Below are 26617 nucleotides of genomic sequence, written 5' to 3' on the forward strand. Positions count from 1 at the left end.
CCGTATGATCATTAAATAGCAATTATTTTGCATGAATATCCATATAATAATAATAATAATAATAATAATAATAATAATAATAATAATGATGATGATAATGATAATAATAATCATAATAATAATAACAAAATCATCAACAATAATAATAATAGTATAACAATATCACACATCCTTTTTCCTATATACACTAATATGGTAATACCCATTTACAACTTTTCCTACCAGATATGAATAAAAACTAAAAAGAACAAAACAAAAACAAAACAAACAAAAACACATATACATATATAATACAAATACATATCATATTCTATATTATCCTATATAGCAGGGGTGTCAAACTCATTTTAGTTCAGGGACCATATCTTCCCAATCTGATGTGCAGTGGGCCAGACCAGTCAATTAATAACATAATAATATATAAATAATGACAACTCCAAACATTTCAATGTGTTTTATAGTAAAAAAAAAAAAAAAAAAAAAAAAAAGTAAAATTACATTATGGAAAAGTATACATCTATAAAGTGTCCTTTTAAAAATGTGAATAACATGAATAACCATGAAAAAACTGGAATCTATTAAGAAAAATAAGTGTAATTTTAACCCTATTTTGCCTCTGCTTATCATTTTTAAATGTGCATTACAACTTACAGATCACAATGGATCTGCAAATACACAAAATATTTTAGTAAATGGCAGAATATTAGTCAAACTGCACTTACTTCTCTTAGGACATTTCTAGTTTTTCATATTTTAAGAGGCTAGTTTGTAAATTTACACATTTTAATGTAATTTCACTTTTTTTTTTTTTTTTTAACACTGAAACAGGGAAAATTTGGAATTGTCATTATTTGCAGGTTTTTATGATAGTATTTTACTGATCTGACCCACTTGAGACTAAAGCAGGGCTTTATATGTTAAGGACTGATTGTTCATATTTTGAATGTAATTTTTGCATTTCACAAATTCATCCCAGGGGCTGGATTGGACCCTTTGGCGGGCCGGATTTGGGCCCCAGGCCGCATGTTTGACACCTGTGCTATATAGTAATAACATATTCCTATATCCATATTTAAACTTAGGGCTGTGCAATTAATCGAAATTCAATTACAATTTCGATTATTACACGCAACAATTACAAAAATTATGTAATCGAGAAAAAACAATTATTAATTTTGAGTTGTTTTAATTCACGCGCACGCAAGCTCCCATGAGCTGCTCTGCCCCGCCCCCCTCTAAGCTACAGCTGCCTGCTAGCCGGCAGGTCCACCCCAAGAGGAAAGTTGTACCTAGCGGTCTGGACAAACGGCAGGAGAATCACAGCAGAAGTGCTTGGTAAACAAAAAAGGCAAGTCAAATTCAATTGTATGGAATCACTTTGGGTTTGATGAAGAAGACGAAGAGCAAAAACACATCACGTGCAAAAAGTGTTTTGTAGTTGTGTCCGCACCGACCGGTAACACAACAAACCTTTTTAACCATCTAAAGTTTAACCACCGCCACCTTTATCGTAATCTTATGAAAAACTAAAACACATAAAAAAAACTCCGTCTACAACTTCATCCGCAATGCAATCTTCAGTCTCTGAATCTCTTTACGCTGGAACTCCCGTATTAACCTAACTGAAACCTCACAGCACGCCACTGAATTTACTATGTTTCATACTACATTAAACATACTTGAATTTATAATTTGCACTTTACGTGAGTTTTTTTTTTATTGCTCCAGTTCTATGGCAAGTTTAGAGCAGTTTAATTCCAGTGCACTATTTGTTTACAAAAGGAAACATACTTGAATTTACAGTACACTTATTTGCATTCAAAGATTTTTTTGTTTTGTACAAAAGTGAACATACTTTGTTTTAGTGGTTAAAAGCTTTATTTATATTTAAAGAGTATATCTTACATTGTTTTGCAAGAAAAAAATAAACAACTTTAAGGTTAACAAATAATCGTTTTTAATAATCGTGATTTCAATAATTGCTAAAATAATCGTGATTATTTTTTTTTCTATAATCGAGCAGCCCTATTTAAACTAGATATTAACGTCAAAGAAACATCAAAAGTGTTCAACAGAGGAAATGGACAAGAACACGTTGCGAAAACAAAAGTTTATTGATGGTTATTGTTAAGTGGAAGAACCATAGTACATGCACATACAATGACAGGGTAGGAAGCCTTGTTTTGAACCACAACACCTACTGGAAGCAGAGCTTGTATAAAGTAGTTGCGGAGTCACACATTCAGCAGAGTGAGGAGTTAAGACATGGTCCTCACACACAGCACACGGACAAAGGTTTGAACAGGCCCCGCCCACAGGCCGCCCACTCATACTGCTGCCTTTTTTATAATGTGATGCATCTGAGAGATTTTCCTATCTAATTTGTAATAAATACAAAAAGGAGATATGTAACGACACCACTAATTGGGAATAGTTGTAAACAGAATGTGGCGTTGGAGACGGCTCCGAGGCTGACTTGCAATGCAGCCTCCGCCGAACTCCTGCTGCCTATGTAGCGCTTTTCAAATACACTACAGAGTTACTGGATTAACTTCTATTTACATCAGAGATTAGCCTGTTCACAAATCATGTATTCCTCATATTCATGTAATAGTGTTATATTCAAACAGTTAATTTTCAAAGAGTAAAGGTTGAGTTCTACAAAATAACAGAAAGGATGTCACATTACAAAAATGGCATGAGGAAGCAGAAAGAATCCCAAACTGTAGAACTGATTTAAAAAAAAAAAAAAAAAAAGAAATATTACAACAGCACTGATATGTCTCAGGTTTATGTGACAGTTACATGTTTTATGTGCAAAATGGTACAGTTTTAAAAAAGATGGACGACCATATGTACACTGTGATTACATTGTTTTTTTTTTTTTTTTGAAAAGAGTTAATACAAATCAGAATGATTGATTTGAATGGTCGGATAAAAAATGAGATGGCTCACCCTAGCAACTCATCTACTTGTCTAAATCTAAAACATACCATTGTGTATTTCATATAAGAGAACATCTTCACTGCACAGTTCAAATATAATACACTGGATTAATATACTTTACCCCCCACCCCCCTTTAATTATGAACTTTAATTATGAAAAAAAAAAAAAAAAAAGCAAGTCAAATAAAACTAACAAAAGGATAAAATAGACACAGTGGCTTTGGCCACCACTATATATATTTTTAAATCTCTCCTGTAATATAAAAATCATTAATTGTACCAATGAATATATTGGAAGTTTATATAAAAAACATCTATGTCTGGAGGACCAACACTGCTCAGTATGGAAAACAATTAGTGCCACTAATCATTTCAGACTCTCCTCAGGATTCTGCAACTCATCTTTTATCCCCCCCCCCACACACACACATGGCCATAATTCTTTTTCATATCTCAGCATGTGGACTAAGTAATTACATAGTTGAACAGTTTAGTTGCCATGGCAATCTTTTTTATTTTTTTTTAAGCTAATCTCATTTCTATGTAGAATCTCGACTATACAAGTAACACATTGGATATGTCCACCTTAACCTTTGGCTTTGAAGTCATGTAAGATAGAAACACATTATTTAGTGGATCCAAAATAATGTGCTGACTCACACCATTCTGTCCCTAAAAAGAGAACTAACCTACGAGTGTTTCTATGGAATCTGCGGAAGCTGAGAGCAGCACTGATCGCTAATGGGTCATTCCACGGCAGTTCAACCGATGGTCCCCACATGACCCCCTCAGAAAAGTCTGACAAAATTCACACTTGTTCACCTACCAGAAAAACAAACACATCCAAATTTTTAATGTCATATCTGTAATAGTTTAGGAGATACAGCCCTTTGAAAATGATTGTTTTTTTTTTTAAATTTTGCAAGTTTGCTTTTGGGCCAACTTTGAGGAGCTCTATGTCCTTAGGTGTTCAAGCCACACAGCTGAAACTGACTGTCTGGGCTGAAATTCCCCTGAAAAGACCATATTTGGCATCAAAATAATGGTAGGTGTCTTCATGTTTGGTCCATGAGGCCTTGAAATCAGGCCAAAAGGCTAATTCTTCCAAATGTCCTCTCTCTTCAGGCTTGCACTGTGACAGAATGGATGAATGTAGAGGCCTAGTTTTTTGTGCATGGATTCTTATGGTCCAGATGCAACAATACACTGCAAAAATACGACATTTACATGAAAAGTGTTGCTGTGAGGCGATGAATAAAGTGGGTCGATTTCAATTTTTCACAAAAATACTCTTTATTTGAGCACCCAAATGACCATGTGGCCAGGTCATGAACATTTAAAAATTTTTACCATGTCTTCATATACGTTTCAAGATGTTGTGGACAAAATTTTAACTTTGGGATAGAACTGGTTCTATTTTTAATATTTTTTTTTTTACTGCATGACTCTATTTTCTTCAAATTGTATACAAACGTAGGTGTAAACGGCATTTTTAACAGTATAATGGCACTGATTATTGCACAAGTTATGATAATACTTGAGATATTTGAACTAGGGTGTGAAACTGCATGATGGTTCAGACAGAATAATTATGATTATAATATTTGTTAAAAAATATATGTTCCAGTACTGACAGTGGGATGTTTGGTATTGATTTCTATGACTCTTGACTATGTTTGATTTTTATAAAATAGCCATGCAGTAAAAAAAAAAAAATTAAAAATAGAACCAGTTCTATCCCAAAGTTAAAATTTTGTCCACAACATCTTGAAACGTATATGAAGACATGGTAAAAATTTCAAAATGTTCATTAACTGGCCACATGGTCATTTGGGTGCTCAAATAAAGAGTATTTTTGTGAAAAACTGAAATCGACCCATTTTATTCATTGCGTCACAGCAACACTTTTCATGTAAATGTCGTATTTTTGCAGTATGTTGTTGCATCTAGACCATAAGAATCCATGCAAAAAAATTTGGTCTCTACATTCATCCATTCTGTCACAGTGCAAGCCTGAAGAGAGAGGACATTTGGAAGAATTAGCCTTTTGACCTGATTTCAAGGCCTCATGGACCAAACATGAAGGCACCTACAATTATTTTGATGCCAAATATGGTCTTTTCAGGGGGATTTCAGCCCAGACAGTAAGTTTCAGCAGTGTGGCTTGAACACCTAAGGACAGATAGCTCCTCAAAGTTGGCCCAAAAGAAAATTTACAAAATAAAAAAAAAAAAACAAACATTAATTTTCAAAGGGCTGTATTTCCTAAACTATTACAGATATGACATTATAATTTTGGATGTGTTTATCTGGTAGGTGAACAAGTGGGAATTTTTTCATGAATTTTCTGAGGGGGTCATGCGGGGCACTTTCTGAAATCTGGCTGATTCGGGATGGAATGACCCTAATACACTGTAATATTCGACTTGAGACAGATCATAGGCTCCTCCCTCTTCATTTTGTGCCTCCTTAACTCCGCCCTCCTTCTGTTTGTGACCTGAAACTCATCTCAGTGTGGGGTCTTCTAGTCTGGTCAGCCGTCTGGTTGTCTCAGTGTATTCAATACTGAGAAAACAGTCTGGAATTGGGCCAGTCGCTGTGAAATATACACGATCTGTTCTATAACCGACCAATCACAAGTCTGGGGGGGGGGGGGTTTCGCAATATGTCATACACTGCAACTTCTTTTTGTCGTGAGTCAAAGTCAGTTCCAAGTTCGCAAATCTCTTTACAACTGGACACCAAGGTTAGAATAGTTTGAGATTTTTCATTATAGTTTAGTTTTATTTAGTTTTGACTTTTTTTCTAATTCAGTTTTTAGAGCAGGTTTGCTAGTTTTTATTAGTTTTCTTTTTTTTTCTAAATGCTTATTTTTTTTTAGTTTAGTTTTAGTATTAATTGTAGTTTTTTTTTTTTAAACTTTTATCTTCTTCACAGTTGTCTTCAAATAAATCCCAGACAGGACTCTGCTGTTTCCTCCCAACTTTAGTCTCCGTGTTTCCAGGTAGAGTGGGGACCAGAAGACGACTGGAAACCACAAGTGAACACAAGTGACGGATCGTGAAGTACCATACGGTGCCGCTAGCTAAAATTGCTCGAGCGAAATAAATCAATTTTGTATCAATCTGCCATTGACAAAGATGAAAACTGAAGGAATTTTATCCATAATATTTACGTTTTAGTTAGTTTTGTAAGCGCACAATACAGTTTCAGTTATCGTTTTTTTGTTTTAATTACAGTTTTTATTTATTTCAGTCAACAAAAATGTTTTTACAATTTGAGTTCTTGTCATTTTGTTAGTTTTCATTAACGATAATAACCTTGCTGGATGTGTACTTTTTTTTTCTAAATATGGGACGAGAAAGTTGGCAACCCCAGGGTGCGATTTGTTGGGGGGGATGGGGGAGGGAGTCAAGGACAGACAGCCAATAGAAATAACAGCAGGTTGTGACAGTTTTCTTCCACCTATATCCTACATTACTGGCACTAGCGTTCACCTGAACCAAACTGTTGGCAGTCTCAGGATTCGTGAACATCCCCATGCACTGTGACGCCGTAAAAGAAGGGGGGGGGGGGATGTGGCAAATTCATGGGGCCCAGCATTTGTGTGTCCAGTGGGAACAGGTTAGAAGTTGTGAAAATTTTGTGTAAGATCAACTGTTTAATAGAGGAACAGAACCTGGGAGTTGGACGATGAAAGTATGTAAAGTTTCACTTTCGTTTGCTAGTGTTAGTTATGTTAGTTATGGACTACAGCCCCCACGTATATAAATGCCCCCCCCCCCCCCAAATCACACCCTTGGCAACCCTAGTGTGGACATCTGTAGTCACGCCCACTTTCACCTCTGCAAAAGTCTCAACCACAACCCAATGTTACGGATGTTGTCCACGTTAAGCCTTTTCCTCTCCAAAGGGACACATTACAGAGAAAAAGCTGAACGTAGCTTCATGTCTGAAAACAGCAGTCGATTATCATCAAATTATGTATGTGTCCATAAATAGTAAGGAACTGAAAACCCTTGGTCTATTGTCCATTTGAAGCAGCCATAGGCTTTTGGTTTTGTAGAAGCCTTTATTTGACTGTTAACTGAGTTTTACCACTGACTGAAATAAGAATAAAAGAATTTAAAGAATGGGAACTATTGCTGTTTGGTATCAGTTACGAGAAACAAGAAGTTATCGATTATTGTATCGATTGTAAAAAAACATTATCGTGCATTCCTAATTAAAAGTTTATGCAGTTGCGGAAAAAATTATTAGACCATCAAAAGTCACCAAAAACAATGATTATCCAGTCAAGTACTAACTCCTGTGTGTGTCATGTGACTGAAACAGACAGAAAAGAAAACATGGAATGTCTAAAAGCACTGTTTTTGTCAGTACAATGCCATAGATATTGATGGAAGAACTGAAGTGATTTTGTTTATTATCAAGAAAACATGTTAAATGGATAGATATCAGCTCTGAAATTAAACTATGAGCTATTTTTGTTGTTATCATTATATTTGTCCAAATAAATGGACCTTTAGTTGGACCAGGCATTAAAATGAACAAGAAACTGAAGAAAAAAAGGGTGGTCTAATAAATTTTTCCGCGACTGTACATCGTTTTTGTCTTGAGTCTTTTGTGTCATTTACATGTTATTTCTCTGACATCGTGCTCATTTTGTTTTGTCTCTTACATTATATTCATTCATTCATTTTCTGAACCCACGTTATCCTCACTAGGGTCACGGGGGTCGCTTGGAGCCTATCCCAGCTACATAGGGGCGAAGGCGGGGTACACCCTGGACAAGTCGCCAGTTCATCGTAGGGCTGAACATATAGAGACAAACAATCACTCTCACATTCACACCTATGGGCAATTTAGATTAACCAATTAACCTATCAGTGCATGTCTTTGGATGGTGGGAGGAAGCCGGAGTACCCGGAGGGAACCCACGCAGACACGGGGAGAACATGCAAACTCCACACAGAAAGGTCCCACCCCCCGTCGACTGGTGTTGGAATCAAACCCAGGACCTTCTTGCTGTGAGGCACGAGTGCTAACCACTGCACCACCGTGTCGCCCCACATTATATTCGTCCTGTTGTGTATTCTATGTCAATTATGTTTCACTTTGTCCTCTGCGAATACTTTCAAACCCAGTGGATTCTTCAACTTTCACTCAAGACCAAAAATGAGCCTTTAAACTTGAAATACTGCTTTGACATTTGCCTTGATACTCATTGACATAAATCACAAACATACAGTCGTGGAAAAAATTATTAGACCATCAAAAGTCATCAGAAATAATGGTCATGAAATCCAGTCCTAACTCCTGTGTGTATCATGTGACTAAAACAGACAGAAAAGAAAACATGGAATGACTAAAAGCACTGTTTTTGTCAGATGTAATTGATGGAAGAACTGAAGTGATTTTGGTTATTATCAAGAAAACCTGTTAAATGGATAGATATCAGCTCTGAAATTAAACTACTATGACTTATTTTTGTTGTTATCATTATATTTGGCCAAACAAATGGACCTTTAGTTGGACCAGGCATTAAAATGAACAACAAACTGAAGAAAACAAGGGTGGTCCAATATTTTTTTTACACAACTGTATGAACCTTGTGCTGATCCAGTGATCAGTGACACAGCAGTAACTAAGTAACAGAGACAAGAACAGGAGTTTAATCATGAATTTGGAAATGAAGAGAGGGGTATGACCTTAGTATCTCAAGATAACACACAAAAAGCAGAGTTCTAGGAGAATCTTAGAAATCTAGAATTTAAACACCAAAGTATGTTGGGTTTACAGAAGCAAATTGTATTCATAATGGAGAAAAAAAGTCTTGTAAAGCCAAGAAGCTGATAGAAAACAACATATTGAAGTAAATATGTTTACAATGTCTTTGATAGAATTGTTTCCTGGTCAAGACCTCCTTCTTTTTTTTTTTTTTTTAGCTTTGGTTTCATTTTCAGCGTCAAACTCTAAAGTCACTTTTCTTGCTTTGTAAGTTGTCGTTCATGTTCTCCCTGGTGGAGCTGGTGCATTTGTCACTGCTACATCCATAGTTCAACTAAATTAAAAAACATATAAATACTATGTTGCTTGCATAATACCTATGACCTAACATAGCTAAATCATGAGCAGCTTCTTCTTAACCCATAAAGACCCAAAGAGCCACTGGTGACACAAACCATCTAAACTGTTTAATACCTGCTGATCCACTAATCCTATCAATACATGTACATAATTGGTGTAAAATACAGTTTATCGTCTTTTCATGGTCATCAGATATGACCCATTTGGATGTTCAGAGTCTCCGTAGTTACCATGGAAACACCATCATCTTGTCCAACATTGATTCACCAGTAAAACCCATGGAGTTGGATCAATGACAGTGGATGGACAGGCTTGTTTTTACATTCAGTTATTGACATTTTTGCTGAAAAAGTCACTTTCAGAAGGGGGTGGGATGAAATAAATTATACTTCCTCCCACTTTTTTTCAAATGTGAAAATGAAGTCATGTACATGTATAAGTTTTGTTTGGGTTTTTTTGTGTTTTATGTTTATGTTTATGCATTTGGCAGACGCTTTTTCCAAAATGACTTACAGTGGAAAACCAATCAAATCACTCAATCAATCAAATTTTATTTATATAGCGCCAGATCACAACAAAAAAGTTATCTCATGACACTTTATATATAGAGTTGGTCAAAACCAGACTCTAAGCCAATTTACAGAAACCCAACAGAATCCTCCAGGAGCAAACACTTGTGACTGGTGTTTTCTTCCATGACTTCTTATAACCTGTTTTATTTCTAAGGACTAAGTAAGATTACTTTGTCTTGTTGCATATTCAAAATAAACTAAACCAGGGGTGTCAAACTCATTTTGTTTCAGTTCCACATTTAGCCCAATTTGATCTCCAGTGGGCCAAACCAGGTAAATAATAACAGTAAAAGAAGGAAAATTATATTATGATCAGGTTTACATCTACAAAGTTTCCTTAAAAATTTTAATAACATCAACAACTTGAATTGTCTTAAGAAAAACAAGTTCAATTTTAACAATATTCTGCCTCGGTTTATCAGTTCATCATTTACACATGTGCATTATAATCGCACAAAACATTTAGTAACAGGCAGAATACTGGTAAAATTGCATTTACTTTTCTTAAGACATTTCCGTTTGTTCATATTTGTTCAGGCTATTCACATTTATTTGTAAAAGTATAGTTTGGTAATGTAAACATTTTCATGTAATTTTACTTTTTTACACCAAAAAAACAAAGACAACATTTGGGGTTGTCATTATTTATATGTTATTCTGATAATATTTGACTGGTTCTGACCCACTTGAAATCTAATTGGACTGTATGTGTCTGTATATGGAACCTGAATTAAAATGATTTTGACACCACTGATCATTAATATCTTCAGTGTAATTTTTGCATTTCACAAATTCATCCCGCAGATCGAACTGAACCCTTTGGCGGGCTGGAATTGACCAGCATGTCTGACACCTGTGAACTAAACTGAAAAAAAAAAACCCTTTAATTTCAGTTTTCTCTGTTTCTGATATAATAACCCTTAGCTTTAATCTGAGCTTTTATTGACATCTGCATGATCAGTGAATTAAATATAGGAAAATTCCTGATTTTCACTGAAAAAAATTTTAAATACAGAGGATAATATTGTTATAAATGGGGATAAGTCACTTAAGAAATGTTAAATAGAGAAAAATCCATTTGGGAACAGCCACAAAAGTAGCTCTGGGTCTTTATGGGTTAAATGCTCAACCATCTCTTTTTCAGATGTTTGCTCTTGGCTGCGTGCTAAACTGGCTAACACAGGTCTTACATTAGCGCAAATAAGTTTTTAATGTTCAAATGAATGCTCTACTGTCAATATCTCTCCTTCTCTACTTCACTGGGATATTTCAGAGCTGTTCTGTTATTATTTCCTTTGGAATATCTCACTGGAATTGCTGAAAATGCTATAGACTGGTATGCCAGATGTAAAAGAAACAGTAATAAGTGGGGGTTGGATTTGTAAAGGGGTCCATGATACTTTTTACAGATCCATCTTAAAAATCATTGCATCAGTTAATTCTTTGTCCCCATTGTTTAAAATGTGACATCGTGGGAACACTTTGACAGAAAGTCAAAACATTTGGCTCAAATATTCACTTTGATGCAAAGGAAGAGCTGAAAAAAATTTGGTTGTACGGAGTCAAAGGCCAAAGTTAGTGTGAACTCATTTCTGAGGGAATTTATTCTCATTTGGTAAAACATTCAATTCAAAGACGACGTGAAAAGCTTTTGGTTGTCGAAGGTTACGAACTGCAGTTATGACTGAGTGAACGCAACGAACAGGATGTAAAGAAACGGATTCAGTCCAAAAGTAATGGTATTATATTTTGGAAGCTATTATTTGAATAAAGATATAATTTATCAACTGTACAAAATATAAGATACAAGTTAAAAACACAAATTATTTTACTTCAGGTGAATTGAGCGTACTTTGTATGTATCACCAAAAAATCTTGGCTACAAAACATACGTATTTTTTAATGAAAAAACAATTTTTTTTTTTTTGCATCGGAACAAATTTTCCAAAGAATATAGTCACGTCTGCTCTCAGCTTCGAATTTATCACCATGTGCCATAAAAACGGTACAAAAGAACTTATTTTTTTTTGTCGATGTTTTCTAGGCTCTCTTGACTTCCTCCCAAACCAAAGTAAAAACGCTATCGTTGCTAAACTCACAGAGGAAGTGCAGGAGAAAGCTGAGAGAAGAAAACAACAAACACTTGACTAGCATAGTCACTAGAACACTCTTACATAATACATAAAACCCCCAAATTGTGACTATGACCTATCTTACAGGGTTGGAGTTCTATACAAGCCCTAACAGTTTGAATCTGATAAATATTTCCTGTGTCCTAATTGTTACCCTAGTAGCTTTCTATTAGTACCATGGAAAAAACCTTTACAGCTGATAATCTATGTTTAAATCTTTAGAAATTAAAAACCCACAATATCAAAATACACAGCACAAATATCTGAGGTATAAGATGAAAAATATCAGCTGTCATTTTATTCTTATTCTTTTGTTTTTTTTTGTTTTTTTTTTACTTCTCTCTTAGGAGATGCTGAAATGATGCACAAACTGCATGTATTGCAATACCCAGGCCTCAGTAACGTCTCTCCTCCGATAACTCTTCGTTGATCTCATTCGCTCACACAATCGTGCACACACACACTTTCTGTCTGTCCTGTCGGAAGGTTGAATATTAGGTTGAAGGTGTTGCTAATAGGGTGCGAAGCGGCTGTACCCTCCCCGGTATATACTGGCCTGAAGAGACGACAACACCAGCCCCACGTCATCTGCATGGCTCCGGGTTTTGGCGTCCGTCAGAGGAGCGAAGGCGTTCTGAAACACACACACGACCGACACACAAGACAGATACACCAAGGGAAAGTACAAAAAAAACGCACACACGTATTATAGAAAACAGAATCGCACTCACACAAACAGACACGTACACGTTCGTTCGTTCGTTAGCCAACCTCTGTTCGTCACACACTACAGCTAGAGATTTTACATTACGTTACCGTCATTCCCGTGCAAACCCATGGGGGATGAAAAGACCCATGATCGGAGCAACCGTCATGCAGCAAGCACAGCGACACGCTTCATGCCAGGAGAACATGCCAACAGCTATGTGAAAGAAATTCAGTCAATACAACCATGAAAAGATGAGGATTTAAATAAATTAAAAGACCAACAAGAACAAGCACAATGTGAACAAGGTCTGCCTTTATGCTGGGGGTTCTAGAGCAGGGGTGTCAAACACATTTTAGTTCAGGGGCCACATTCAGTTCAATATGATCTGCAGTGGGCCAGACCAGTAAAATAATAACAGTGAATAAAGTAAAATTATATTATGATCAGGTTTACATCTGTAAAGTTTTCTTAAAAATCTGAGTAACATGAACAACTTGAATTGTCTTAAGAAAAACAAGTGTAATTTCAACAATATTTGGCCTCGGTGTATAGGTTTATCGTTTACACATGTGCATTACAATCGCACAAAACATTTAGTAACAGGCAGAATGTTGGTAAAACTGCATTTACTTTTAAAAAAACATTTCCATTTGTTCGTATTTGTTCAGGTTATTCATGTTTTTTGTAAACGTATAGTTTGGTAATGTAACCATTTTCATGTAATTTAATTTTTTTACACCAAAAAAACAAAGACAAAATTTGGCTTGTGATTATTTTTAGGTTATTCTGATAATATTTTACTGGTCTGACCCACTTGAAATCTAATTGGACTGTATGTGTCTGTATGTGGAACCTGAATTAAAATGATTTTGACACCACTGATTGTTAGTATCTTCAGTGTAATTTTTGGATTTCACAAATTCATCCCGCGGGCCAGATTGGACCCTTTGGTGGGTTGGATTTGGCCCCCAGGCCGCATGTTTGACACCTGTGTTCTAGAGGAAACACATATGTTTAAATTAGGCTAACATGCTAGCAGTAAACTATCTGCTACTGGGAAGCTCAATACTAAAGGAAGGACAATAATCTTCTGTCCTGCAATAACAAAGCAACATATTTGATATTTATCAAAAATAAAATGCATGGCTCCTTAAAGTCATTTGAAAAAACTTGAGGACCTCGCTTAAATTATTTTGAAACCTTGACAGCTCTGCCTGATCGTGATGACTGAGCCCCCCCCCCCCTTTTTTTTGTTTTGTTCTGTTTTGTTTGTTTGTTATTATTACCTTCACCAGGAGGTATTGTGATCACTTTGCTTTGTGTGTTTGTTTGCGTGTTTGTTTGTTTGTTAGCAACTTTACGGGAAAACTATTCCAACCATCTTTACCAAATTTTCCCCACAGATAGGCCTAGGCCCTGGGACCAACCCATTAAATTTTGGGCCCAGTAGGCCAAAGTTCAAGGTCACAGCAAGGTCACAAAATCTACAATTTTCCTATCTCTCATCATTGAGCAATTCTCGAAAATTCATAAAAAATTCAAAACGACTCTGATTAGCCTCCAATTTGATCCACCTGTAGCTTAGAACAATATGCTTTATCTGGCACAAAATTGTCCACATCCACTGTGGAATGTGGACTCTGTGGACATTTACATTTAACACTGAAAATCCCATTTACGACACATTTTTCATTATAACTCAACAAATATTGATTGGAATTGAATATAATTGGACAGACACATGACTGGTACCAAGCTCCAACTTTTTCTGCTGTATGGAACAACCTGGAAACTGTTTAATTGAAAAAGAAATAGTCGATCCACACATGCACACCGTTCAGGGTGCTTGGGGGAGGTTTGCGTTCTCTGAACACTTGTTTTGTTTTATTTTAGCTACTTTTTTTTTGTTGTTGTTTTTTGGATTTGTTTTGTTAATTAGACAATTGTTGTATCTATTCTGTACTGACTGCTTGTCAATACTGGATTTACATTAACCTCCTCAGACCCAGCTATGGGTTTTCTGTCCACATTTGTGGATAAAAGTTTCACAACTTTATACAAAAAAAAAAAAAAAGAAGAAGAAAAGAAAACTGTCCACCACAAAGGACATTCCATAAAAATTTTAAAAACTGTATCTGAAAAAACTGTTGCATCATGATATTTCCAATATAGGCACTTATTTATTAAAAAAACAAAAAAAGCTGGTATTTTGCTGACATTTCCTGGGTCTCAGGAGGTTAAGGATTGTCTGCTTTTGGGTACAGTGGGATTGTGGGAGGGATAAAAAGAAAAATAAAAGAATGGAAGTCCATTTTATCACATTGTACTGCCATGCCTGTGAAATTACTTCCAATAAAGAAAGTTAACATAAAAATAAACAAACTATATTTATATAGACCTGGTTTATAAATATACATAGTGTTTTACATAAATCTACATACTGTTTTTATAGGAAACACATACTTTTAATACTGTTACAGGGTGGTTGCTTTTTATCCTAATAAAAATTACAGACTTTTTCAGAACTGCTACCCTCACCCCCCACACCCCCATATGTCTACTTTTTTGGTTGACATTGTACTTGTGTGTAGTAGAAAAGTTCATTTTAATAAATGTATAAATAAATGCATCATTCGCAGTAAATTATGTTTTAGTTCAGTGTTTTTCAACCTTGGGGTCGGGACCCCATGAGGGTCGCCTGGAATTCAGATAGGGTCACCTGAAATTTCAAATAATTGATAAAAATAATTTAAAAAAGTACTAATAAAAAATATATGGTGAGTTGACAGAGACAATCTCAATCCATAAAAGACATGAAAAACTGTGAGACGGAAACTGAAGCCCTGTGGTTCTGTTTATCTGTCAAATGTTCATTGTGGTCGGTTTCAGATGCTGCAGCTCTTTCATAATTCATAGTTTGAGTTCTTGTTTGTTCAGTATTAATTGTCAGCCTTGTAAATCCAAGCTGGACTGACTGTACATATCCTGACCAAGGAAAATCAAATTCTCTCAACCTGGCTTTTCTGCCTTCGTCCATAATAATATACATTATATAGATTAAATGTCATCTAAAATTAATGTTTATTTGCAACATAGTATATAAAACTATTACATGATCAAATACAAATTAATTTCAGCAAAAAAAAAAAAAAGTTGCCATTTTGAATGTCTGAGGTCGCCAGAAATTTGTGATGTTAAAATGGGGTCACAAGTCAAAAAAGGTTGAGAACCACAGTTTTAGTTGCTCTGCACAGACTGGACTTTCAGTTTATACACTTTTACTGTCTGCTACTTCAAACTGACTTTGACTTCCTTTACTCGCACATCTGTCCTTTACATTGGCAAACACTGCATGTGTAAATGATGGCATTATTCAATCTTTGACAGTTCTGATTAATTTCATAACAAAGTGGGTTTTTCCTGTGTAACTTGTTAGCCCACTGGAGGATAGTTGGACAGTGGGGCGCCAAAGGTGACCCTACCAGGAGCAATCTCAAACAGAAACACCCTCTGGATCATTGAAACATACAAGTCCCCTTGCCACAACAAGACTACACCCCCAGAGAAGGAGATTCACCATTAGCAATTGCTTCAGTGCCCTGACCATGGACGAAGTGGGCAGCTTGGAGATCTTAAAGGTGCGGCAGACTTTCATGACCAATTTTTCATCAGATCTGTAAAACCTCAGTCATATCCTCAGTATCATGAATCTGTAAGTCTTTCTGTGATTACTCACCTGAATCTCTTGCATTACGGTGAACAATTTCAAAGTGCCGTCCCCCATAAACAAACCCATGTGTTTACGTTCAGAACTGGGAGGTAACTTGGGCATCTTCGGAATTTTTTGTCACGACGCAGCGGCAGCGTGAGCCTCTGTTTCCCACAATGCACGTCCCGACAAAAAATTCCGATGGATGGAATGCCCTTTGAAACTGTTCACAGTAATGCAAGAGATTTAGGTGAGTAATCACAGAAAGACTTACAGATTCATGATACTGAGGATATGACTGAGGTTTCACTGATCTGATGAAAAATTGGTCATGAAAGTCTCCCGCATCTTTAAAAAAGCACCATCCAGTCTGGCTTTGAAGTACCAGGATGCTCTCACACCCTTCCAAAGGGGCTCTGGATCTTACAGTGGACTCGGACATCATTGACCATCACTGTGAGGTCCACCACCAAAGTGATCAGATGAGGTACTGCCAATTAAACCACCTGTGCAAAGATGACAGGAAGTACTGGACAGAAGAAGAAGAAGTTGAGTGTCTGGAGTCAGCGGCAGGAAACAACATCTTGAGCCTTGTGTGCTCCACCAAACCAAAATAGCCCAAACATCAAGTCAGCTCTGGTGAAGGACATCTGCGGAAACCTGATTACCACTGAAACAAACCTCTCTACACATCCTGCAGAACCTCTGGGCCTCATCCAGGATGGTAGCCCTGTTCATGCAGCTCTACTGCAGCTTGGAGAACAGCGTCCATGTGAACTCCAGCTGCTTCCCCATCAACAGCAGAGTCCAACCAGGCTGTGTGGCCACTCCTGACCTCTTCAGCTGTGTCATAAACCATCTGATGACCAAGCTATGTGAGCAGATCCCCAGTGTGCCTTTTGGCAAATACCATCTGGCTGACCTTGAATATGCTGATGACTCCATCCTGCTCAGTCCATCCTACAGCGCAGTGAGAGGTCCTCTAACCATCTACCATGAAGAGGCACTGGTGCTCAGCCTTCAGCTGAGGCAGACAAAGACAAACCTGATGCATGTCGTTGATGGACCAGACTCCACCCTTTTTGCAAGGTTATTATCGTTAACGAAAACTAACAAAATGACGAAAACTAGAATTGTAAAAACATTTTTGTTAACTGAAATAAATAAAAACCATAATTAAAAGAAAAAACGATAACTAACTGAAAATGTATTGTGTGTTTACAAAACTAACTAAAACGTATAAAAATTATGGAAAAAATTCCCTTCGTTTCCGTCTTTGTCAATGTTGGACTGATATAAAATCGATTTATTTCCCTCAAGCAATTTTAGCTGCTGGCACCATATGATATTTAATGGTCCGACACTTGTGTTTTAGAGTCGTCTTCTGGTCCCCACTCTACCTGGAAACATGGAGACTAAAGTTGAGAGAAAGCAGCAGAGTCCTGTCTGGGATTTATTTGAATTCGACGGTGAAGAAGATAAAAGATATAAAGAAACTAAAAGTAAACTAAAACTAAGCATTTAGAAAATAACAAAAACTAATAAAAACTAGCAAACCTGCTCCAAAAACTAATTAAAACTAACTGAATTAGAGAAAAAAAAGTCAAAACTAAATAAAACTAAAGTATAATGAAAAATCCAAAACTACTATAACCTTGTCCTCTTGTCAGGTTTGTTAACACCTTTGTGTATCTGGACACTATGGTTGACTAACAGCACGAACCTGAAACCACAGATCCACTGCAGATGTAGTTTTGCTGCATCAGCCCTGTAGTCCTTCTGGAAATCACTTTGGCACCACTGTTCAAACTCATAAAATTAAACTTCACATCTATAATGTATTGGTTCTCCTCATCCTGCTCAACAGGTCAGAGATATGACCACAAAATAAGTCCCTAGCTACAAGAATGAACAGCTTCTATAGCCTCTAATGGCCCTCAGGACCATTAAGAACATCAGGTGGTACAAACACATCACTAACGCTGAGCTCAGAGCGTCCAACCCCTCCACAGTATGCCACCTTGTTGTGCAGCCATCCACCATAAACAAAACCAATGGAGGCTCACGCTGTTGCTGCCGCTGCCATTGCAGACGGCTGTGTGAACCTCCGTTTCCCACAGTGCCCGTTGTGACAAAAAATTCCGAAGATGCCCAAGTTACCTCCCGGCTCTGAATGTAAATACATGGTTTTGTTTATGGTGGATGGCACTTCAAAATTGTTCACTGTGATGCAAGAGATTCAGGTGAGTAACCACAGACAGACTTACAGATTCATGATACTTTGGCTATGACTGAGGTTTTACAGATTTGATGAAAAATTGTTCATGAAAGTCTCCTGCACCTTTAAACTGATTGGCTTTACACAAAGTAATGGCCAAGAGCGGCCCCTCCCAGGGCCAGGACGGGGCATGGGCTGGGCCCAGCCCTGACCGAGTAGGAGCGTTAAATACCTATTCACTGATGGTAATACCCATGGGACAGAACCAGAGGAGAGAAAGGACACTATTCTATTGAGTCATTCTCTTCTGTTTATTTACAGTGTGAGTAAATTAAATATACAATTGAACTAAAATATTCAAATGGGTTTCATTTCACAGATGGGTCCAAGGTTACTCCAACACTTTATTTTAACACCCACCCTTGTCATGGAACCCTCCCTTTAGTCAAAGTTTTTTTGGAATTAGCTTAACCCTTTCATGCACAGTGGTCACTACACTGGACAGTTCTTCTCCAGCTGTTCTCTTGTATATTCATGGGTCTTTGTTGTTTTAGTTCCATATCAGCCAACACAGTGGACACCTATGCATCGTCCCATACACTGACATTCATACCATTACTGTAACTTTGGTGTTCTAGATAAACCTGATCTGCACTAATATGTTTGAGTGTAAATCAATTGTTATTTGTAAGACAAAAAGTTTCTTTTTTTTTTTTTTGCATATTGTCTACATGAAGTGAGTAATAACTAGCATTAGATTATGTTAAAATGTGAGAAAACATCAGATTAGTAGGATTAAAAGGTTTTTATTTCATTGTTTTCACATCACTTTCTGATATTGAGTTTTAAACACGTTTCTTAACTTTAAAAATTAAATGCATGGACACTTTTGTGACTACATGAAAAAAAATGAAAAAAAAACTCACGCGCAATTTTTTTTTCATGCCTAAGGAGGAATAAAAACACTCAAGAAAAAAATCTTGACAAAGGTTTGCATAATTCGTGCATGAAAGGGTTAAACTGCATCAGATTAAACATGGCTTAAATGTAACAGACATGAAACTATGAACAGTTACTGTGTTTTATTTAATTTTTACCTCAGGCAAGATGCTGCTCTGATATTAAATTTGGTATTAATCTGGATATATCAGAAATCAATCAGACTGTACAACTCATCACTGAGTGGTCGGGGGGGTCTCGGTCTCAGTCATTAGGATTGATCCAATGAGACTTTAAGGGTATGTTTACACGGCAACACTCCACAAAGATTTCTCCTTTGCGTTATAAAATCATTCCGCGTTAAGATGAAGCCGCTATGATAACGATCTGCAATAACATGAGTCCGCGAAGACGGCTGAATACGCTGTAGTGGCCATGCCAGACCAGTAGCTGGTGATGTAGAGCTGTAGTGAAACAGTGGCGGTAAAACACGCGCCTGTGCACAAATGATTTCCGGTTTAGACAGCCTTTAAATGAGGAGAAGAAGAAGAAGAAGAGGCGGACAACACTATTTACAAACAACAATGGGGAGTGGTCGTACAAAGACGCAGGACTTCTTTGTCTGGACAGACGAGCTGAGCACAGTTAGCAGCACATATGTTGTTCTGAAACCGGCCATTGTTGTTGTGGTTGTTCCTTCTTTTTCTGCAGCTTTATTGTGTCATAGAGGCTGGCAAACCAGCTTGGAGGCGCATTACCGCCACCAACTGGCCCGGAGTGGGTTAACTGGCGGTTCTTGGCTGCGCGCGCATGAGGTGACGTCATATTTTACCCCGGAACGCTCCGATTCGCGTTAACACGGAGCTGAAATACGGAGCGTATCGATAACATTCCACCCTGGACCCTGGTATCAAAAGTTTCCGGATTCAGGCACTCTAGGCACCGTTTCCATGTTAACAGAAGGCTAATCCGCCATGAAATCTTCCCGGAGTCGACTGAATCCTACGCCGTGTAAACGGCCCCTAAAATATCCACTACACCCACTTTTCAAACCACCGTAAAACACTTAAATAATTGTTTCACTTTATATCACTGCCCTGAAATGTGTAAATACAATCACAAGTCTTAACTTACATTATTGTACAGGAATTCCTTTTAGAGTAGTTCTTTAGCAGGTGTCTTTTAGAGTATACATACTAACCTTAATGTCAACCTGGTGCTAACCCACTGTTGTGTTGTGGTCTGTTTGTTTTTTGTCTTCTTGTGTTGTATGTAAAGCTGATGAATACTGGAATTTCCCTCGGGATCAATCAAGTATCTATCTATCTATCTATCTGTCTGTCTGTCTGTCTGTCTGTCTGTCTGTCTGTCTGTCTGTCTGTCTGTCTAGACTGTATTTGACTTTTTCCACCAACAGGGAATAGTCATGTTTTATTAAGCTGACAAAGGTGATGCCACACGATTGGTCTGACTGTCAGTGTGTTCACCAGCTAGGAGTTACTGAAGAAAAAACATCACTGGTTACAACTCACATTATGTCATTATAACATAAGGATGATTCCAAATAAATAATAAATTAAATATGATTACAGTTTCTGTGACACATCTGATCAGGATGGTATTTTAGTGCATCACATCCTGTTATTAGACTGTTAATGTAAAGCAGGGGTGTCAAACTCATTTTAGTTCAGGGGCCACATTTAGCCCAATTTGATCTCAAGCGGGCCAAATCATTAACATAATAGCATAAAAACCTATAAAAAATGACAACTCCAAGTTTTTCTCTTCATTTTAGTGCAATAAAAAACATTTAATTATGAAAATATTTACATTTACAAACTATCTTTTCACCAAAATGATGTGAATAACCAGAAAAAAAGGCAATTTCTTAAGAAAAATAGGGTATTTTTTTAACAATATTATGCCTCAACTTATCACTTGTATGTGTGCATTTCACACAATGTTACACAAACATAATATTGTTGAAATTTGGAAGTTTGGAATGTGTAACAATGTCTACAATATTATGTGTCATCTTATTAACACAACTTCCAAATCGGATCTACAAATCCACAAAACATTTAGTAACAGACAGAATATTGTTCAAATTGTACTTCATTTTCACTTTGTTCACATTTTATTGTAAGGGTTAACAGACTATTATTTTACTTTAGATCACATTAGGCTAAAACCAGTTCAACACCCTTGACTGTTAATATCTTCAGTGTAATTTTTGCACTTCATAAAATCATGCCGCGGGCCGGATTGGAACCTTTAGAGCACAGGTGTCAAACATGCGGCCCGGGGGCCAAAACCAGCCCGCCAAAGGGTCTAATCCAGCCCCTCAGATGAATTTGTGAAATGCAAATATAATGAAGATGTTAACAATCCAGAATGTGAAAATTATTTTAGGTCAATTCAATCTGAAGTGGGTCAGACCAGTAAAATACAACCCTAACAACCTGTAAATAATGAAAAATGCTAATTTTTGTCTCTGTTTTAGTGTAAAAAAAAAAGTAAAGTAAAAAAAAGTAAAATTACATGTACATTAAATGTTTATATTTACAGACTATACTTTTACAAAAAATGTGAATAACCTAAACAAATATGAACAATTTGAAATGTCTTGAGATGTATGCAGAACTGTACCAATATTCTGCCTGTTACCAAATATTTTGTGCATTTGTAAATCCACTGTGATCTGTAAGTTGTGATGCACATGTATAAATGATAAACTGAGACGTAATATTGTTAAAATTGGATTTATTTTTCTTGAGAATTTTCAGGTTGTTCATATTTGTTCATGTTATGTTCAAGTACAGTTCATAGATGTAAACATTTTCATCACGGAATTTTGCTTTTTCACTCAAAAACATAGAGGAAACTTTGGAGTTGACATTATTAATAAGTTGTTAACCTATTATTTATATTATTTTACTGGTCCAGCCCACTTTAGTTCATATTAGGCTGAATGTGGCCCCTGACCTAAAATGAGTTTGACACCCCTGCTTTAGAGGGCCGGTTTTGGCCCACGGGCCGCATGTTTGACACCTGTGATGTAAAGGATCATAAGTGGATGATGTGATAGAGCTGCACAGAAAAGTGAAAGGGTCTGGGTTACATTTGAACTATTTTTAAAGTGGTGTAGTCCAGGTCTTGTTTCAGACCCAAACTAGTCTCCCCTTCAGATTAAAATGCATTTCGGTTGTATCCTTCTGTTGTAAGGCTAACCCTTAGATTAGTCTCTGGTAACATCCAATTGTTTCCTTGACAAGATCCTAATATTAGCATATGAGCACTGAATGAAAATGAAAATAGACACGTTTTCATTTTGTTTTGCAGGTTTTCTGTACCTTCAGTTTGCTGTACTGGCTGCACACCTGCCTACAGTCTCAGTTAGGGCTGTAAGAAAATATCGGCTCTGCAAAGTATCGCGATATTTCATTTCACAATACTGTATCGATATTAAAAAGTACTGTACTGGTATTTTTAGGTATTTATTCAAATGCAGATATGGCGGAGATTCATTTTTGTTTTTTAGTTTTCTTTTTTGTTTCTATTGTATTTATTATTATTTAACAGTTTTATTAAATAATGGTTATTTGAATCATCCTAAAAGCACTTTTTACTGTCTGAGAGGCAGATTTTAGTTCCTTTGGAAACTAGGAGAATTGGAAAAATGTTGTGATATAACATTAGATCCTGTTCTGAAATAAAACAAATATGAGTAGTATTTGTGTAGATTTCTGGTGTAATTCAATTCTTCAAGGAAATAATCTTAAAAAAAAAACCAAAAACGTAAAGAAACAAAAAAAACAAAAATTGCTTTTTTAACAGTATCATGATATATCGTGATATATCAGATCGTGATCCCAGTATTGTGATTTGTATCGTATTGCCAGATTCTTGCTGATACACAGCCCTAGCCTCAGTGCAGATTTGTGATCAGTGATGTGTTTGTGAGTGGAAGTTTTGACAGAGCCTCTTCCACTGCACTCAGCTCTCTCTTCACTACCCTCCCTTACCTCCTCCCTGCGGCTGCACTACCACAAGGGATTTAATTATCAAAATGACTAATTATTTCATTACCAGGGAGTGTGGGGTGAGGTGGTATCCACCAAATTAGAAATATAATAACTAACATGTACTGGGCTGCCAAGGCATGAAGACATTCATCACCTTTTACAGGCTGGATTAATATGGCATTTGGACTGCCTTTAGCAGCAAAAGCAAATTCAATTAAGTTTAAGTGAGGAGATGTCAGCGCCGCAGAAAAGCTCATGCGGTGACCGAAGACGATGATGGGGTGGGGGAGGGGCACCAAGGAGGAGATGGAGGCTAAAGGATGTGGTGATTGTAAATGTAATGGACAAAAAGTAATATACTGCTGTGAGCAGTCTGGATTTCCACTGTATGAGCCTACAGGCTGATGTTAGAAAGAAACAACTGAACAGTCCCAGGCACCATGAACACAACACATGAAAGGCTTCAGCAGTCTGAGGACTACAAACAGATCTAGAGTTAACCCTTTCATGTATGAATTATGAGGACCTTAATCAAGATTTTTTTCCTGAGTGTTTTTGTTCCTCTTTAGGCATGAAAAAAACAATGCAACTGAAAATTTTCCTATGAACCTATTTTTCATGGAGTTGCAAAAATGTCCACTCAGCTGGGCACCATGAGTTTAATTTTTGACGCAAAGAAACATTTTTATTTTATTTTATTTTTCCTTTAACATGTATTTACTGATATAGTGGGTGAAAACTATGAAATAAAAACATTTTTAATCCTCCTAATTGGATGTTTTCTCACATTTTAACATACTCTAATACGAGGGCCGTTCAATAAGTTCATGGCCTCACCCAGAAATACTGGTTGTTATAATACAGGATGTTACATTCTTTCGTGATGGGATAGTGATGCTTGAACATCGATGGACCAAGTGCATTGCTGTAAATGGAGATTATGTTGAAAAATAAAATATAAATTATCAGTCTGTGTTGTTCTGTTCTGGGTGAGGCCATGAACTTATTGAACGGCCCTTGTACTAGTCACTACTCACTTCATGGAGATAATAGGCCAAAAAAAAACCCCAAAACTTTTTGTTTAAAAAAACCCCCTCTTAATTACAGTCTAATAACAAAAACAAGCAATTAATTTACACTCAAACATGTTAGTGCAGATCAGGTTTATCGAGAACAGCAAAGTTACAGTAATGGTATGAACTGCAGTGTATGGGGATGATACATAAGTGTCTACTGTGTTGTCTGATATGGAACTAAAACAACAAAATTCATGAATATATAAGAGAACAGCTGTAGAATAGCTGTCCACTGGAGTGACCAGTATGCATGAAAGGGTTAAGAGCTCATGTCATGAAAAAAAAAAACCCCTACAGTTTACAAATGCACTACCAACTGAATTATAAACCCAAAAACATACAACATATTTTGTAAAACACACTGTAAGACCGGATAAGTAGAGGTTACTTAAAAAAATCTCAGGTAACTCATTGCCTTGAAAAATTTAAGTATTAAGTAATGAAAACTTGAGTGTATTAAACTTAAATGCTTGATTTGATGGAATTGCTATTTTAAGTACAACACACTAAATGCCAAGTTAATTTAACTTAAAATTTGTTGCAATGTCAATTGCTTTGTATAATCATTAGACTTAATATCATCAGTTCACTGGACTCAATTCCACGTTGATCTAAATTAAAATCTTTTGCAATAAAAATTGCTTTATATAATTATTCACTATAATATATTGTAGCATGGACGAAAGTTTGGCAGGAAGTTAAATCTATGTAATTTGCCAGTACAGGAAGTGCTTTTAATTTGGCAAAGCATTAAGATTTCCATTATACAACAACAACCTTAAATGAACAGTAAAGCCATTGTTCTTCCTATGACTGTGACTCATGGTGCAGCTCTACAAAAATACAAAAACAAACACAAAAAGGCCAGTAAACACTGCCATACACACATTCAGTCCAAATTAACACTAACACCACAACCCCGCTGAACCCCTGCACAGAAAAAGAACACATTTTCAACAACATGCCCAATACCCACAATGCAATACAGCAATAAAAAGGTGTGGTCATGATTAAAACTGAGTGATTTAAATCCATTCAACTTCAACGTTTTCGTACTTTCAAAAAACGTTGAAAACGTTGAAGTTGAATAGGTATGTTCTAGAATATACCTAACATTTTATAGTAATGGAATAAAACTGAAATCATTTAAGTACACTGTAATTAAAGCAGTTTAGTAAATTCAAATTCTGGGCTTACAGTGTGCATAATGCCTAAGTATTAATACACTGTATATTTTACAGTCAGTGTTGGGAGACTTGAACTACATGTAATTAAACTACATTTTGCTGTAACTTCCTGGTAGTTAAACTACATTCATATTTTGTGCTGTGTTAAGTAGTTCAAGTAGTTTATGGGTAATGTTTTGTAGTTTACTCAATTTGCAAACTACAATTTTGGTCAACATCATAAAATTAAGGTTTTTTTTTTTTTTTTTGTAATAAGAATTGTATTTCACTCCCTTTTTTCTGTGCGTAAGCAGCTTTTCAGCGCGGTCAAGGATGTGTTTAGTGCCAAACAGAACCACCTATCTGATCAAAACTTTCAAAGACTCCTCATGTGTCGTGTCAACAAGCGATTCTGCCCGGGCATCTAGGATGTGATTACAGGAGAGAACTCATATCCGTGGAATATGGTCTCATATGATAAACCACACAGGAATGGGTCAGTTTTGTATTTTGGGTCGTCTGTACTCATGTGAGGTTTCTTACAGAACACAGATACAGTATCAGTGCCAAGAATGTCACAAATATGAGTGTGAAGTCTACCTTCAGTGGTCATATGTACAGATTTTCATTACATTAAGTGTCACTTTTTTTAAATTTTATTTTCATTTCTTAAAAAAGTAAAATAAAACTCAGTTGAGGTATATTTTCTTTTTATTTTTTTATTTAGTAAGTAAGTAATTTATTTGTAAATTTAACAAAACATGATATATACATACATACAGTTTGGATTTCTGTATTAAATATGAAGGCGAAAAGGTGTAGGCTGAAGCAACAGCTTATTTATGCCGACCCTATTTACAAACAGGAAGTTGCAGAAACTAAACAAGATGACAAGGTGGTGCAGTTTTATACAATAATATAGATAAATAATACAATCTGAGCAAAATCTTAGATTCGTACTGATAATTGGCGTACTTTATCCAGATATTTTATATTTATTGAATACCTTAGTTTTAAACATCCTTTTAAATGTGG

General features: G+C 36.3%; 1 protein-coding gene across 6 annotated transcripts in view; it reads right to left on the bottom strand.

Moving 5' to 3' along the window:
• Window positions 1-11509: 11509 nt before the first annotated feature.
• Window positions 11510-26617, bottom strand: part of rbfox1 (RNA binding fox-1 homolog 1) — a 268652-nt gene continuing 253544 nt past the window's right edge. For 2 of the 6 annotated variants that reach the window (XM_030140969.1, XM_030140968.1), the window contains exon 12: window positions 11510-12374. In XM_030140969.1, coding sequence (XP_029996829.1) covers window positions 12252-12374 — 123 coding nt within the window. In that variant the 3' untranslated portion in view covers window positions 11510-12251. The other 4 variants (XR_003936026.1, XM_030140972.1, XM_030140971.1 and 1 more) reach the window with 4 other exon arrangements.

The sequence above is a fragment of the Sphaeramia orbicularis genome, chromosome 8 (genome assembly GCF_902148855.1).
Source record: "Sphaeramia orbicularis chromosome 8, fSphaOr1.1, whole genome shotgun sequence".
Taxonomy (NCBI): Eukaryota; Metazoa; Chordata; class Actinopteri; order Kurtiformes; family Apogonidae; genus Sphaeramia; species Sphaeramia orbicularis.